The 12,730-nt window shown below is 42.5% G+C and overlaps 1 protein-coding gene across 15 annotated transcripts in view; it reads left to right on the top strand.

Moving 5' to 3' along the window:
* Positions 1–12,730, top strand: part of shank3a (SH3 and multiple ankyrin repeat domains 3a) — a 1,072,328-nt gene that overhangs the window by 410,048 nt on the left and 649,550 nt on the right. For all 15 annotated transcript variants that reach the window (XM_072241114.1, XM_072241121.1, XM_072241124.1 and 12 more), the window contains one exon: positions 6,630–6,833. In XM_072241114.1, coding sequence (XP_072097215.1) covers positions 6,630–6,833 — 204 coding nt within the window. The remainder of the gene's footprint in view (positions 1–6,629; positions 6,834–12,730) is intronic.

The following is a 12,730-nucleotide window of genomic DNA, read 5'->3' as shown; positions in this document are numbered from 1 at the left end:
TTGAGAGCAACACACACAAAATGCTGGAGGAACTCAGCAGGTCAGGCAGCATCTGTGGAGTCAAATAAACAGTTGACCCTTCATCGGACTGGAAGAGAAGGGGGAAAAAAGCCAGAATAAGAAGGTGGGGGGAGGGGAAGGAGTACAAGTTAAAAGGTGATAGGTTGAGCCAGCTGGCAGAGAGAGAGAGGGGGATGAAGTAGGAAGCTGGGAGGTGATAGATGGAAAATGTAAAGGGCAGGATAGGATAGAAGAGGAGAGTAGACTCTGGGAGGAAAGGGAAAGATGAGGGGCAACAGTGGAGGTGATAGCAGGAGGAGAAGAGAAGGGGTGAGGGAAATTGAAGAAGAGGGAAGGGGAAGGGGAAAATTTACTAGAAGTTTGAGAAACTGAAATTAATGTACAGACATTGAAGAAAGGTACATTAAAAACAAAATTAACTTGGATCTGTTAGAGCCAGGCTGAGATTGGAGTTTGAGTTTAGCTGAAGAGAGGATAAGGGAAGATGTACAGGTAACTGAGGTTAGAGCAGCTTGTGTGGACTACCTGTATTCAATCTGCAGGACGAACCCTGATGATCTTGCTGTCTGCTTCATCAATTCTCATTCATGTTCCCATTCTGATCGTTCTGTATGTAGCCTCTTCCTCTGCTGAAGGGATCCCAATGTAAACGAGCAGCACTTCTCCATCCACCTTGACTCATTGTAGCCTTCTGGACGATATCGCATTCTATGAATTCAGTTTACTCCTTTTCTCTCACTCAGAACTGTCCCTTTCTGCTGTAAGTTATCCATGTATGACTGACTCACTCCATCGATAAAGCATATCTGCTCAGTGTCCCATTGGTCTGCCTATTTACAGCACGTCATGAGGACTCGGTCGGTCAGAGCTGACCACGGATATTGCAACCTAGCTGACTAAATACGCAAGCCTGGGCAGTACGATATGGAGAGCAGCTGTTGCCCATGTAGTGAGCTCCCCTTCTGCACACACCTGATGAACCCCAAGGAATAGCAGAGACTGATGTAGTTTGTTACCAGCAGTGTTGCAGGAGTTGCCAGTCAATATTGAACACATCATGCTTCATTGTTATTCTCCTTCAACTGCCTCAATTAACCATATCCCAACCCCACCTTATTAATCTACGTGGCCCCATGAAAAGCCTGAACTCATCCCCTTGTCCTATCTACCTCTCTTCCCACTTCCACTCCAATTTAAAGCTGATTTCTTTATCTCTCTTCCACTGTGCTGAAGAAAGGGTCTTCAACCTGAAACATTAACTTAATTTCTCTGCCAGCTGAGTGTTTCTGCATCACTTTCTATTGCTATTTCAGATTTTCAGCATCTTCTGTGGAATTCTCTGCCCAATGAAGCAGGGGAGGCTACCTTAGTACATATATTTAAGACAAGGTTGGATAGATTTTTGCATGGTAGGGGAATTAAGGGTTATGGGGAAAAGGCAGGTAGGTGGAGATGAGTCCATGGCCAGATCAGCCATGATCTTATTGAATGGCAGAGCAGGCTTCATGGGCTAGATGACCTACTCCTGCTTCTAATTCTTATGTTCTCATGTTCTGTCTTTTTAATTTTTATTTGATAAAGTAGATAAAGGAAAACTGTTTCCCTTGTTTAGGTAGTGAAAAAACTGGTGGCATTTAATAAAGGTGACTGGCAAAAGAAATGAGTGACTTCAGGAAAAATATTTTTTATGCAGTGAGCAGTTCATGATGTTATCATTCTGTACTTCGTGATCTGAGATACTTGCCTTTCTTTACTAAGGCAGAGAATACAGGAACAAACAGATCATATTAGAATTGCTTAAAATGACGGTTAGACCACATCTAGTGCACTATGAACAGGCGATATCCATACAGCCATTTGAGCTTATTCTGACATTCATCAAGATAATGTTTTTTTTTCCCATCTTGCTGCCATTTTCAAGCACTGAGCCAATATCCCTTGCTTTGCTTACTGTCCAGAAATTTATCCATTTCTGCCTTGAATGATTCAGCTTCCATAGCTGACCGGGATAGAGAATTCCAAAGGCTTCTGAATACTGAACTAGTTTCTCACATCCCAAAACAATTACTTTACCCAGGCAGTAAGGCTGATCAAAACCTCTAACCACTAATCTCCCCTCCACGCCTTCAGCCACCATTATGTCACTTCCTGTCAGTCACCTTGTGTACAGACACTTCTGTGCCTAGCGTCACTTCATGGATGTACAGTCAATCAAAGCGTATAAGCTATCTTATGTATTTATACTTATTGTATTGTATTATTATTGTGTTCTTTATCCTATTGTGTTTTTTTTGCGCTGCATTGGAGTCGGACTAACAACTCCTTCACACTTGTGTAAACCCATACGACATAGGAGCAGTATTAGGCCATTCTGCCCATCAAGTCTGCCCTGCCATTCCATCGTGCCTGATCCCAGACCCCATTCAACCCCATACACCTGCCTTCTCGCCATATCCTTTGATGCCGTGACCAATCAGGAAATGGTCAACTTCTGCTTTAAATATACCTACGGACTTGGCCTCCACTGCAGTCTGTGGCAGAACATTCCACAGAGTCACTACTCTCTGGCTAAAAAAATTCCTTCTTATCTTTGTTCTAAAAAGTCACTTCTCAATTTTGAGGCTGTGCCCTCTAGTTCTGGATATGCCCACCAGAGGAAATATCTTCTACGCATCACCCTATCGAGTCCTTTAAACATTTGGTAGGTTTCAATGAGATCCCCTCACATTCTTCTAAATTCCAGTGAGTACAGGCCCAAAGCTGCCAAACGCTGCTCATAGGTTAAACTCTTCATTTCTGGAATTATCCTTGTGAACCTCCTCTGGACTCTCTCCAATGACAACACATCCTTTCTCAGATATTGGGCCCAAAACTGTTGACAGTACTCCAAGACTAGTGCCTTATAAAGCCTCAGTATTACCTCCTTGCTTTTATATTCTATTCCCCTTGAAATAAATGCCAAAATTGCATTTTCCTTCTTTACCACAGACTCAATCCATAAATTAACCTTCTAGGAGTCTTGAATGAATGCTCCTAAGTCCCTCTGCTCCCCTGACATTTGAAATTTCTCCCCATTTAGATAACAGTCTGCACTATTATTCCTTTTAGCAAAATGCATTATCATACATTTCCCAACACTGTATTCCATCTGGCACTTTTTTGCCCATTTTTCCAATTTGTCTAAGTCCTTCAGCAACTGCATTGCTTCCTCAGCACTACCTACCCCTCCACCTATCTTCATATCATCCATAAACTTTGCCACAAAGCCATCAATTCCATTATCCAAATCATTGACTAACAATGTGAAAAGTAGCAGTCCCAATACTGACCCCTGAGGAACACCACTAGTCACTGGCAGCCAACCAGAAAAGCCCCCTTTATTCCCACTCGCTGCCTTCTGCCTGTCAGCCATTTCTCTATCCATGCCAATGTCTTTCCTGTAACACCATAGGATGTTATCTTGTTAAGCAGCCTCATATGTGGCACCTTATCAAATACCTTCTGAAAATCCAAGTAAATGACATCCACAGCCTTTCCTTTGTCCTCCCTACTTGTGCACTGGAAATGATGTTAAACAATCTTGAATCTGGAAACCAAATAGTCTTACTGTTATGCTCAAACTGTGCCCTTCAACATGGATAACCCAACCTTCCTTGCAGCTAGCTTGACAATCCCTTAATAAATTTTGTAAATGTCAAGTTACAAAACACAATTCCAAAATACAAAAGACTATGGTTGCAGTCTACTGAATAGAGTCAGTGTAGTGAATCTTTGCTACACTACCTATATGAAAAATGCATCTCTTTCTGATATAAGGTAAGCAGAATTATACAACTCTGGTCACTACACTTGAGGGAAGAACATGGCGACAGCAGAAAAGTGCGAAGGAGTTTTATGAGGATCTTGTCAGATCCAGAGATTATATTTATGGGAGGCTGTCTAGGCTGAGGTGCTTTCCTTTGATTGAGGTGTATGGAATTATCAGAGGATTAAAATAATGTTTTTACTCAGAGAGTGATGGGAGATATGGAACCCACTGCCTGAAAAACAATGGAGGCAAAAATAACCCTCACTGCATTTAAAACGATCTGGTAAACATTTGTTGACAATGACCAAAAGCTGGGCTGAGTATTTCAAATGCTCCTAAATATGATGGACTGAATAGATTTATTTCTTGTCATAATTTTCCCTGTTTCTGTAAGATGAGCTACGATGAAAAGGAAAACTCAAAGACTAAAAGGCTAAACTCAAAGAATTTGCTACTGCAACTTCGATAGTCTTATACTATGTGAAAAATACTCTGTAATTGACAATTTGCACAAAGGCATATTGATTTTACATCTTCGGGCCCTTCTCCGTGATGTATGAGGCCCTTTCTGGTGAGGCATCAGCACCTTTGGAATAAATACGAGGCTTCTCGATTCATTCCCGGATTTGCGATATTCATTAGCACACTGGGGAGATCCTCGAGAATGAGGTACTCTATATGTGTTGCAAACTCCCTGAGATAAAGTACATGGCGTTGGCTGGAAATTCCCAGGTTTCTTTCATGTTCTGATAACCCTTTTATCAAGCGTTTCAAAGGCTGTTTCTGAAAAGTTAATGAGGTTTTCTTAACCATGAAATAGATTTGATATACTGCTATACCATTGACCATATTTTACTTTGTGCTTGTCATGTTATTATTATGATTTAAATACATGCCTGTTAAGTAACTCACCTCATTCTATTGATAGGAGGGCAACAGCCTGGAAATTGTACTCAATTTGAAAATTTCATTCAATGGGAATGGGTAGTGTACTGATATGGGAAGTTTCGGAGATCATGACAATGTAGATGGATATTACTACTGTTAACTTCACTCATGCTATTTCTGCCCTGAGTTATTTTTTAAATTCATTTTCTAGATTTATGCATAGCTGGAAAAACCATCACTTATTGATCAGTCCTAATAGCTCTTGTCAAGCTGCAGCCTTGAGCTTCTTGAGAACATCTGATGAGAGTGTTCCCACAGTGTTGTTCAGCATGGAGTTTCACGGTTCAGCAATGGTGAAGGACTGGCGGTATTTCTCTAAATCAGGATGATGCACAGCTTGGCGGTGTATGGATATATCTATTGCCCTGTCACCTTAGAAGAGAAGTTGTGCAGTTGGATGGTACTGCTGGTGGGAGTGAATAACTGCAATGCATTTTGTAGATGGTACACACTGCAGCCACTGTGGGTAGTGCAGAGAAAATTATTGTTTAAGGTGATCGATGAGGGAGCTGATTTGTCCTGGAACTACATTCATCCTTGAAAGTGGAGAATATCCGTTGTGCTCCTGGATTCTGCCTTGAAGATGTTGGGAAAAGACTTGAGGTGTCAAAAGATGAATCACGTAGGACACAGGACATAGAACTTACCAGTGCAGGAACAGGCTCTTCAGCACACAATGTTATGCCAAACTAGCTAGTAAATAAACACTTAAATAACCTAAAAACTTCTACCTACACAATGTCTACATCCATCCATTACATGCACATCCCGGTAGATGCGCAGGAAACACAGCTCTCACTTGCTCTTATCTATAGTTTTTAGGAGGTAGATTCAGTTGAGTTCCTGTTCAATAAGGAGCAGCTGGATGTTGATGGAGCATATATTTTAGCATAGGAATGGCTCACAATGTTGTGCCAAGCTAATTAGACTAATATTTAAATACCATAAGACCATAAGATATTGGAGCAGAAGTCGGCCATTCGGCCCTTTGTGTCTGCTAAGTCATTCAATCATGGGCTGATCCAATTCTTCCAGTCATCCCCACTCCCCTGCCTTTTCTCCATACCCTTTGATGCCCTGGCTAGTCAAGAACCTATCTATCTCTGCTTTAAATACACCCAATGACTTGGCCTCCACAGCCACTCGTGGCAACAAATTTCACAGAATTTCTCCACATCTCTGTTCTAAATGGACGTCCTTCAATCCTGAAGTTGTGCCCTCTTGTCCTAGACTCCCCTACCATGGGAAATAACTTTGCCATATCTAACCTGTTCAGGCCTTTTAATATTTGGAATCTCTCTATGAGATCCCCCCCTCATTCTCCTGAACTCCAGAGAATACAGCCCAAGAGCTGCCAGACGTCCCTCATATGGTAACACTTTTAATCCTGGAATCATTCTCGTGAACCTTCTCTGAACCCTCTCCAATGTCAGTATATCCTTTCTGAAATAAGGAACCCAAAATAGTTGGGTTAATAACGTAAGAATCTTACAAATGGTCTCTATAAGACTGAGAAAAGGACATGTGCATCGTTATGTTTATGTCAGTGTATGCCTATTTAGATGTACATGCATTTTTGCACAAGTGTTTTTTTGTATAATGAGTTCAATTATCCTACCCAATTGTGGACTAGTCAGGCCATGATCAATTTCAGTACTTGTGAGGAGTAGTGTACTGCTGGAGGACTGATAGCTTTCAAGTCATGTAATTAAGTGGTTTAATTGCATGGGGCAGCGTTACTGCTTCTGAAGTGGGGAAAGAATGAGGACAGAACTGTCAGGATAAAGTTTGGTAGAGAAACGCATTAAGAAGTAAGCGACTTCATTAATTCTTTGCAAATTCTGTTTTACAGAAATGTATGCGGTTCAATCTTGATGCCCCTGTGTGGGTGTCTAAGCAACGGATTCTGTGCACTCTCAACCAGACTCTAAAGGATGTACTAAACTATGGGCTATTTCAACCTGCGCACAATGGGAGGGTGGGGAAGTTTCTGGATGAGGAACGTCTGCTCCGAGAATACCCAGCGCCCCCTGACACCCCTATACCATACCTGGAGGTATTTGGTTTATTCTGTTTCTCTGTATTTATAGAACTTTTTTATTTGTTTTTAAGATAATACATTTTTTTTAAATTGTGGCATTTATTTATCATTTTTTATAAGTTGGGATGTTCCAAAGTGATTCAGAACCAATGAAATAATTTTGAAGAGTGATCACCCTGGTAATGTTTGAAATTTACAAGATATCTCAGACATACCAATGAGATACATATGAAAATAATCTGTTTAAGTTGATTAAGTGATAAATATTGCTCAAGGCATTATGATGAGCACTCCTGCTGTTTTCTACTCATTCGGATCTTTTACATACACCTGAGAGAAAAAGATTGGGTTCGTGTCAGACATTCCTTATAATAGATGACACCGACAACATCGTAGAGGTCCCTCAATTTGGCAGCCTAGATCATGCAATTGTCTGTTAAATGAGATTTGAACATGTAGAACTTCTAACTAAGAAATGAGGGTACTGAGGATACAGAGGCTTATGATGAATCCGTCCAGATAAGGGAAATTTTTCTATGCTGTGTGTTAAGTAGAACCCGTGTTTGAAGTCCACCACATGTACTTCTCATCTGATCATTATTGGATCTATATGCTTTGTGTTCTATTTCATCAAGGAAAACAGATATGTCCCTAACTCTGTAACTTCACCCAGCACTACTATGCCCAGCTCTCTTTATTCCTGCAGCTGTTTCTTTCGCTGAACTTCTTTGTGCCATCATTGATGAATGTTTGGCCCAATATCATGCAGCTTAGATATATTTATAGCAAGTTAATGCAAGGTTAATTTTGGATGAGATGACGAATGGAGGGAGGAGCAGAAACCACATTAAGCAGGTTACCAGTTGACAAGTTCTTGTCCTTCAACTAGCAGAGAGAGGAGAGAGAGCATGAGAGAGGTGTGTACAAAGGAGAAGGAAGAGATGGGCTTAAGGGGAGAAGGGCAGAGAGGTTAAAGAGGGAGAGAAGCACCCCTTCACCTCTACCCTCTGTTGTTTATGACCGTCATTTTTATGCCATCTGATCAAACTCAATATGGAGACAATGACAGTTTTTTGAATGCTGTATTAAAATCCACGTAGAAAGCATCTGCTACCCTAACCCTTGTGAATCACTTTGTTACTTCTTCAAAAAACTCACTCAGTTTTTGAGAAAGGATTTCCTCTGCAAAAAGCTATACCAACATTCCCAAAATGTCGACTGTACCTGTTACTAGAGATGCTGCCTGGCCTGCTGCGTTCACCAGCAACCTTGATGTGTGTTGCTTGAATTTCCAGCATCTGCAGATTTCCTTGTGTTTGCCCAATTAAGTCAATACTTTTCCAAAAGCAAGTAAATTCTGTCCTTCTGAATCTTCTCCAATAATTTCTCTATTATTTATGTAAGGCTCACTGGCTGATAATTTCCTGATAATGCCCCTCTAATAACAAAGAAAGGAGCAGCACTGGTTATTCTCCAGTCTTCTGGGACTTCACCCGTGGCTAAGGAGGACACAAATATTTCAATCAGTACTCCAGCATTCTCCTCCTTTGCTTCCTTCATTATCCTGCAACAGATTCCATCGGACCCTGGTGACTTAACCACTTTAATGTTGTTCAAGATACCCAACACCACCTTCTCAATATGTCCTAGAATACCAACATACCCTTGATTTCATCATCTTCCATGTCCTTCTCCTTGAGGAGAAGAAATAGGATGATTAGGCTGATGAATATGTGGCTGAGGAATTGAAGAAGGGGGCAGGATTTCTGATTTCTGGATCATTGGGATCTCTTCTGGAGAAGGTATGAACTGTGAAACAGGTTTTGAACCCAAGGGGGACTAATATCCTTGTGGGTAGGTTTGCTAGAGCTGTTGGGGAAGGTGTAAACTAATTTGGCAAAGGAGATGGGAACCAGAGTGATAGGACTGAAGATAGGGCAGTTGATATACAAGTAGATGCAGTGAGTATTGAAGTGTAACATGGAGGCAAAATCACAAAAGATGCAGCTCTATAAAACTCTGGTTAGGCCACAATTGGAGTACTATTTCCAGTTCTGGTCACCTCACTATAGGAAGGATGTGGAAGCATTGGAAAGGGTACAGAGGAGATTTACCAGGATGCGATTTAAAGAGTATGCGTTATGATCAGAGATTAAGGGAGCTAGGGCTTTACTCTTTGGAGAGAAGAAGAATGACAGGAGACATGATAGAGGTGTACAAGATAATAAGAGGAATAGATAGAGTGGATAGCCAGTGCCTCTTCCCCAGGGCGCCACTGCTCAATACAAGAGGACATGGCTTTAAGGTAAGGGGTGGGAAGTTCAAGGGGGGTATTAGAGGAAGGTTTTTTACTCAGAGAGTGGTTGGTGCGTGGAATGCACTGCCTGAGTCAGTGGTGGAGGCAGATACACTAGTGAAGTTTAAGAGACTACTAGACAGGTATATGGAGGAATTTAAGCTGGAGGGGTTATATGGGAGGCAGGGTTTGAGGGTCGGCACAACATTGTGGGCCGAAGGGCCTTTGATGTGCTGTACTATTCTATGTTCTATGTTCTATGATGAGATCTGCAGCGAAGGTGCTATATTTGAATACAGCAGTGTACAGAATAAGTTAGGTGAGGTGTAGCACAGTTAGAGATTGGCAAGTATGATGTTGTTAGCGTCACTGAGTTGTGACTGAAAGAAAATCATAGTTGGGAGCAAAACATCCAAGGATACACATTGCACCAAAAGCACAGACAGGTAGGCAGAGGGAGTGGGGTGGCTCTGCTCATAAAAAATTATATCAAATCCTTAGAGAGAAGTGACATAGGGTTGTAAAAAGTAGAATCATTGTGTGTAGAGTTAAAAAAAACTGCAAGAGTAAAAAGCCTCTGATTGGAATGATATATACAGGTCTCTGAACAGTAGCCAGGATGTGGAGTATAAATTACTACGGGAGGTAGAAAAGGCATGCAAAAACAGCAATGTTACAATAAGTATTTTAAGACCATAAGGCATAGGAGCAAAATTAGGCCATTTGGCCCATCGAATCTGCTCTGCCATTCAATCATGGCTGATCCACTTTTGCCCTTCTCAACCCCACTCCCTGGCCTTCTCCCCATAACCTTTGATGCCGGTCCAATCAAGAACCTATCAGGCTCTGTCTTAAGTCCACCCAACCCGGCCTCCACAGCTGCCTGTGTTCATAAATTCCACAAATTCACCACCCTCCGGCCAAAGAAATTTCTCAGCTTCTCTGTTTCAAATGGACACCCCTCTATCCTGGGGCTGTTCCCTCTTATCCTGGACTCCCCCTCCATGGGAAACATCCTTTCCACATCTACTCTGTTTACGTCTTTCAACATGTGAAAGGTTTCAATGAAATCCCCCTCATCCTTCTAAATTCCAGTGAGTACAGACCCAGAACCATCAAACATTCCTCGTATGATAACACTTTCACTCCTGGAATCATCCTTGTGAACCTCCTCTGAACCCTCTCCAAAGCCAACACATCTTTTCTTAGATGAAGAGCCCAGAACTGTTCACAATATTCAAGATGAGGCCTCACCAGTGCCTCATTAAGCCTCAACATCATATCCCTGCTCTTGTATTCTGGACCTCTTGAAATGAATGCTAACATTGCATTTGCCTTCCTCACCACCAGCTCAACCTGCAGGTAATCTTTAGGGTGTTCTGCACAAGAACTCCCAAGTCCCTTTCCATCTCAGATTTTTGCACTTTCTGTCTATTTAGAAAATAGTCTGCACATTTATTTCTACCACCAAAGTGCATGACCGTGCATCTTCCAACATTGTATTTCATTTGCCACTCTGCTGCCCATTCTCTTAATCTGTTTAAGTCCTTCTGCACCCCTCCTGCTTCCTCAACACTACCTGCCCCTTCACCAACCACTGAGGTCAGGCTAACTGGTCTATCATTTTCTCTCTGCTGCCCTCCTCCTTCTTTCTTAAAGAGTGGAGTGACATTTTCAATTTTTCAGTCCTTGCCAGAGTCCAATGATTTTTGAAAGATCATTACTAATGCCACCACAATCTCCACCACTACCTCTTTCAAAAACCTAAGGTGCAGTTCATCTGGCCCAGGTGACTTATGTACCCTTAGGTCTTTCAGCTTTTTTCAGCACCTTCCCCCTTGTAATCGTAGCTGCGCTCACCTGTCTTCCCTCACACCCTTCAGTGAAGATTGATGTTGCATCAGTCTTCACTGGATGGCACTGGCACTATGCCAGAAATGTGAGAGTTTGGAGCAGAAGTGAGTGTTGTTGCTGTTACAAAGAAGGTGCTTGGGAAGCTGTACGGTCTGAAGGTACGTTAGTCACCTACACCAGGTGTACTACACCCCAGAGTTCAGAAAGAGGCGGCTGAAGAGATTCTGGAGGCAGTAGTAGTGATCTTTCAAGAACTACTAGATCCTGGAATGGTTCCAGATGACTGGAAAGTTGCAAATGTCACTCCACTCTTTCAGAAGAGAGGAAGGCAGAATAAAGGAAATGATAGGCCAGTTAGTTCGAATTCAGTGGTTGGGAAGATGTTGGAGTCAGGGTACTTGGAGGCACAAAGTCAACATGGTTTCCTTAAGGGGAAATCTTGCCAGGTAAATCTGTTGGAATTCTTTTTGAGGAAATAACAGAAAAGATAGATAAAGGAGAGTCAATGGATGTTTTTTACTTAGATTTTCAGACAAGGTGCTGCACATGATGCTGCTTAACAAGAGCTTTGACCAGCGGCCAGTCTGGACATTGGAAGTTTGGAGAGGAGGGGACTTCAATCAGGTCCACTATCTGAGGATAAAAGTTAGGAGGGTTGGTACAGCGTAATAGAGCTTTGACTAGTGGCCAATCTGGACATTGGAGGGTTGGAGAGGAGGGAACTTCAATCAGGTCCACTGTCCCAAGATAAAAGGCACGAGTGGGTTGCAGCAGCCAATAGAAATTTGACCATGACAAATAGGTGATTGGGATTGACTAGTAAGAGCAAATTAAAGGAAGGCAGGGGCAAGGGGCAACAGCCATCGTTGCAGCGGCCGTCATCTGTGTGGACAGACTCAATTTGGTGATCTTAAGGCTTTAGCTCTTCGAGGCTTCACTCTGAGAAAGCAAAGGAAAGAAAAGCTCAGGTTCTTTTCTTCTCTTCTTTATATCTGCTCAGCTAGGACAGTAGGGATGACAGACAGGATAGTAAAATGCTTCTTTGTGGATTGAGGGAAGGCAGGGAGACCTGCCATGTCCCTGACGACTACCACTGCAAGGAGTGTATCCAACTGCAGCTTTTTACAAATCCCATTAAAGAGCTGGTGTTGGAACTGGATGAACACTGGATTATTTGGGAGGCAGAAAGGATGATAGATAGGATATATAGAGAGGTAGTTGTGCCTAAGGTACAGGACACAGGAAACGGAGTGACAGCCAGAAAGGGGAAAAGAGGCCAGTGCAAAGTACCCCTGTGGCCATTCCTCTCAACAACAGGTGTATCACTTTGGATACTGTCAGGGTGTACTTTCAGAGGGAAGTCAGAGTGGTCGGTTCTCTTTCACTGATTCTGCCTCTGTGACTCAGAAGAGAAAGGTGGGGGTGGGGGAGAAGAGGCTCACAGGGGATCCATTAGTTAGGGGAATGTACAGATGGTTCTGTGGGTGAGAACAAGATTCCTGGGTGGTATGTTACCTCCCAGATGTCAGGGCCTGGGATATCTCAGTTTGAGTTCTCAGCATTCTTAAGTGGGAGGGTGAACAGCCAGAAGTCGTGGTCCATGTAGGTACAACAACATCGTTAGGATGAGTGGCGAGGTTCTGCATAAGGTGTTCAGGGAGTTAGGTGGTACGTTAAAGGGCAGGACCTCCAGGGTTATTACCCAATGCATGTACTAGCGAGGCCAGAACTCGGAAGATTATGCAGTTTAACATGTGGCTAA

Source organism: Mobula birostris, chromosome 23, assembly GCF_030028105.1.
Source record: "Mobula birostris isolate sMobBir1 chromosome 23, sMobBir1.hap1, whole genome shotgun sequence".
NCBI lineage: Eukaryota > Metazoa > Chordata > Chondrichthyes > Myliobatiformes > Myliobatidae > Mobula > Mobula birostris.
Note: the sequence above shows the minus strand (reverse complement) of the source record. Positions and strands in the feature narration are given on the sequence as shown.